The sequence below is a fragment of the Hypomesus transpacificus genome, unplaced genomic scaffold (genome assembly GCF_021917145.1).
Source record: "Hypomesus transpacificus isolate Combined female unplaced genomic scaffold, fHypTra1 scaffold_166, whole genome shotgun sequence".
In the NCBI taxonomy this organism is placed as follows: Eukaryota; Metazoa; Chordata; class Actinopteri; order Osmeriformes; family Osmeridae; genus Hypomesus; species Hypomesus transpacificus.
In genome coordinates, this window is record NW_025813727.1 from 149,086 (window position 1) to 154,020 (window position 4,935).

At 44.0% G+C, this 4,935-nt stretch overlaps 1 protein-coding gene across 1 annotated transcript in view; it reads right to left on the reverse strand.

The window, feature by feature from the left end:
* mgat4b (alpha-1,3-mannosyl-glycoprotein 4-beta-N-acetylglucosaminyltransferase B) overlaps positions 1-1,127 on the reverse strand; it is a 26,896-nt gene extending 25,769 nt beyond the window's left edge. The window contains 1 exon segment of the mRNA XM_047051669.1: positions 1,116-1,127. Within this exon segment, the coding sequence (XP_046907625.1) occupies positions 1,116-1,127 (12 nt within the window).
* Positions 1,128-4,935: the final 3,808 nt, after the last annotated feature.

Below are 4,935 nucleotides of genomic sequence, written 5' to 3' on the forward strand. Positions count from 1 at the left end.
CACTCTCTCTCTCTCTCTCTCTCTCTCTCTCTCTCTCTCTCTCTCTCTCTCTCTCTCTCTCTCTCTCTCTCTCTCTCTCTCTCTCTCTCTCTCTCTCTCTCTCTCTCTCTCTCTCTCTCTCTCTCCCCCTCCCTCCCTCCCCTCCCTCCCTCTCTCCAAACCTCTGTATCCCTCCATTCCTCCTTGTCTGTTGCTCTTCATGTTTCAGAGATGATGGGGTAGTTAACGAGGAGAGAAACATCATGGTTGGATGAGATAGAACAAGCAAGGGAATACAGAAAGAAAGAGGGGGAGAGAGAGAGAGAGGGAATGAGAGAGAGAGAGACAGAGAGAGAGAGAGAGAGAGGAGAGAGAGAGAGAGAGAGTTAGGGAGACAGTTAGGGAGACAGAGAGCACATTAGAGGACATAGAAGATAGATAATAGGAAGAGGGAGAAATAAAAAAAATGAGCAGAAGAGAGATGGAGATGAAAGGAAAGATACTGTGAATGATAAAAAGAAACAGAGAGAAGGTAATAGATGAAAAGACAAATGTAAGAGTTGGATCGAAATGTAGAGATAAAGAGAGGGAAAGAGGCAGAGACAGAGAGAGCAAGAAAGGGGAAGCATATTACAAGACGGGGAATAAGAGATGGAGAGTATTGAGGAGGACGACGGAAGTGATGGATGAAAAAGCCTATCAGAGGTGAAGGAAGGATAGGACATGTTCAGCCATCACAATGTGTGTGTGTGTGTCCGTTAACTGAGGCTGAATTTACAAAGGATTGGTGGAGAGTGGAACAAGATTGTCAAAGTAAAGCGACTGAGATTAGATTAAGGTCCAATTTTCTGACAAGTTCTCTTGAATAGATCTGAACCGAGACCAGCCGTCCAGTACCTGCCTTGTCCTGAACTCCCTGATGGAAGAAACACATTCATTCTGCACTTTGATTTAAGTGCCAAACGGAATACACATTTTAAAAGAAAATTGTACAAAATAAATAAAGTTAAAGTGGTTAATGACTTGCTTCATTGGTTGTTTAAATTGCTTTGTTTCATTTTAGAGAGCACAGATGGAATTATCTGTTGAAATACCTTTACCAGTACAGCTGTTTATATTTCAAGCCTTCTGCTTACCTTGTAAGACATGTTTACCAGCAATTATTAGCTTCATGCCCTGGTTTCAACATTGGACACAATACAACATTACTTGACCAGTAACAAGTCAATAAACAAGTCATTGGTAACATGGCTGTTTCAGACTGTGTCTTGTCTGCTCTCATTTCCATGTTGCAACTGAGACCAACAGATCCAAACTGGACAGGTACATGACCACCACTAGCTGTGACTATGACAATCCCCCAATTGACATTTCAAAGGCAACACAGGGTCTTTGTTGTTAACCAACAACCCCATACATTTGCATAGGTCCCGATCAGACCACTCATTTGTATAGAGAACATGACTGGGCACATTTGTTTTGAAAGCTGAAACAGGTGACATGGGCTGGGCTGGCATGATCGTTGGCCCTCAGGGTTTCCACCTGCTCTGCTGGCAAATAAACCACGCCAGGGAGCACGAATCAAGAGGAAGGAGAAGAGAAAAGGGCACAAGTCCAGAATGAAAATGCCTGGAACCGGATCTGACAGTTCATATGTCTACAGCTAGTGAATCTACTCTTCCAATAGCGAGATGAAACATGCTGAACTAGTCAATTACATCTGTTGATGGAGCAATGAAGAGAAATTAGGGGCTGTTTGCCCTATAATAGTGGGCTATTATGTCAATCAACTACAATTCAAACCCAACAGAAGGTCTCTTCTAGTACACTGACATTAATGTCCCTGAGGTAAGACGCTTCAAGACTGAAAAAGGTCATTTGGAGCTTTCAATTCAATTTGGAGAACTCAATTTCCTCACCACTTACATAGCAAATAACCACAGTAAATATATAAACAAATAATAACAAAGAGACTCGGATCCAATCGTACTGAAAATGCAGATCCCGTTTTCCTGAGAACAGGTTCAGTCCAGTGTGTGTTGCCTGGCCGTCATTCAACTGTCACAAGCCCCGAGGCTAGGACTCAACCAAAACAACCTGGACACTCTCTCCTCACAGAACACATCATTCCACATAAAACAAAGTCTCTTCCTGTTGACTACTGAACAACGCCTCAGAGAGCGAGGCGTAAACACCTTATAAGGCTGTTTTCTGTAGGGTCTTTGAAAGGGCACCCACCAACCACACAGCCCTCATAAAGCAGTCTGTTCCCATGCAGGCTTAAGTCTGCCTTGTGCCCTGTGTGTTTGCACATACCTCCAATTCATTAGCTGCCTTCTGACCCTCCCAGTTTGTGAATAACCTCCCTGGTCTCCGGCTCTCTAAAGCTGTAAACACTTGCTTACTCGTTAAACCAGCCCTCCTCCATAATTACCCCTCCATCTTGAGATATGACCTGCAAGGAGCATAGATGTAAACATACACATCCTTTATGTGCTGCTAATCGAGCAGGGAGGGTGCAGAGGGAAGGAGAACTCCGTTTCCCACAATCCCACAGGGACTTCCAGGGGTACAGGAGAGGGCCTCTCTGGCCCCATACTTCCTGTTTATTGGCTGCAGTGGGTTGGTGCTGCCCCAGGTTGAAGTGCAGAAAAGATAAGACGAATGCTTTGCTGAATCAGATACCCAAAGTCAAATAAGACTATGGTTCCTTTGGGCATTAAGACAAGATAGATGTGCCTGCTGTGGGTCGTTGTCTTGGAGTTAGTCCAGGGTTGTACATTATCAATCTGGGCTTGTGTCTTAATTACTTGTGTGTTTTCCTTTGGAGACATTTTGGTAAATGGAGCATGAAAATGGACGACTAATCACATTTCTGTTTCTTCATTTCTCTTTGTTTTTTACTTGTTTTGTTTTTTGACTTCCTGAGAGCACAGAGTCTGAGGACCACTCACCAGTACGTTAGTTCAGCAGCCTCAGGGAAGGAAATGAGGCTGGTGTTCAGAGGAAGATGTCGTCTCTCCAGATACCCTGAGACTGTCTGAAGGACCCTTTAAGCAGAGGACACTAACATCTCACACACTGGGTGTATGTAACAGTGTGTGTGTGTGTGCTAGGAGTGTAATTTCCATAGTTATAACAATTCAAATGTTTATGGAAAACTTTTTCAGACTGCCATACCCATGTTGCGACTGTGCTATTTGTAAACAAACCTATTGCGTGACAGAACTGTGTAATACATCTGGTTGCCCTAGAGACCATGAGGTCTTGCATTAGCCCCACAGGAAGCTCTCTGTCGTCCCTGATGGTCTCTGATGGTCTGAGCCCTGGGGGGAGCACTAATCTCCTTACGTATAGTGGCAGAGGCAGATATTAAGAGGCAGATATAGAGGCAGATATTAAGAGGCAGCACACCATTAGCAGTCTGACCTTCTGTTCATGTGGAAATCCCTCCCTCTCCTTTCACAATCGCATCTTTTTGTCCAATACAGTCAATCTCTGTCTTTGACCAGTCTCTTTGACTCTTTCCCTCCCTCCATCTCTCTCTCCCCATCCCTCCATCGTTCTCTCCCTCCATCTCATCACATTTCCCTGTGCTTTCTGACCACTCTGGAAAACATAGTTGCTGGTCGCTTAAGAGGGCAGCTGTGAGGGAAAACACTGATGGTCAGCGATCCTCAGAAGGAGCTTCAGAGCCATTAGACGTGTTAACAGCACAGCACAACTATCAGCTGCATCACGACACAACCACCAACACAGCAGTCCCAGTAGAGACCACACCAAGCTCTGGATACCAATAAAGAATCTAAAATCCTAAATATGCGTTGTGTATTATTATTTATAAAACAGCAAAGCATGCTGGTTTGCATATTGCAAAATGTGACCAGGTGGAGTTACAACTTCCTGGTACTTTAAAAAAAATACTGCGACATACTATGCACTGGGACAAATGTGTGTCTGTCATACTAAAGATTATGCCTGTATGAGTATTGAGATGCAGCCCAACTAGGTGAAACGGTGAGGTGAACGAGCGTTCCCTAATCGCTGGCGGAGGAGTTGTGTGCGCGGAGTGGCTACCGGTTCAGTTTCTCTAAACACGTCTCACTCATCACAACTTTGAACCTGAGGCCTAGTCCTCATCAACATGCCCAGCCATTGCATGTGGACTGAGCTACGCTAACTCTGGCGATGCTTTTCCCGTTTGTAATCTACAGTCGCCGGCTCTTTGACGCTAGCCTACTATCAAAAACAAAATAGCCTAACTTTTTTTCCCGAAAAGGACATTGACAAAGATGATGTTGAAAGTAACTTATTCTTGATGTTGACGGTTTTAATTTGACCCGGAGGAAGCAACGTTTTCTTGGACACAAAGCGGATCTGAACCTCGCTTTGAAAAACGTCAGTTGGACAAGTCTCGTTAAGGCGCTTTCCCGCAGCAGAACGAGAATGGAATGAGGCCCATCGTTGACTGACAGTCTAATCCCGTTGATGGCATCTCGTCCTGGGGCACTGGGAAGGAACTGGACCGTTCAGACGTCTCGCTAGGACAGGCAGGAGAGCTTGGATAAGCTACCTAACAACGTGATTGACAGCCGGAGTGGGTCTGTTGTGGAGCCATCTGTCCGTCTTTGCTCAGATAGAAACACAGGATGATCAGAAGATTGGCTTACTGCTCTGTGGGGCTTCTGACTGAATACTGTTTTTCACCAGAGAAAATACACGTTCCCTTTCTGCTCTGTTTGTCTTTGTTGTGTTAATTCCATTAAGCTGCTAACAAAGCAAGGGAGAATTAATTATTTATTGTGTTGAATTTGATAAAATACTGAAATTTGAATACTGAATAATGTCCAATTACGTAACATTTGACAGACAGTCTTTCCTACAGTTAAGTGAATTTGAATAACAAGACTAAAACACAATATCAACATTATGAATAAAAGTAGTTTTTTTCTATTC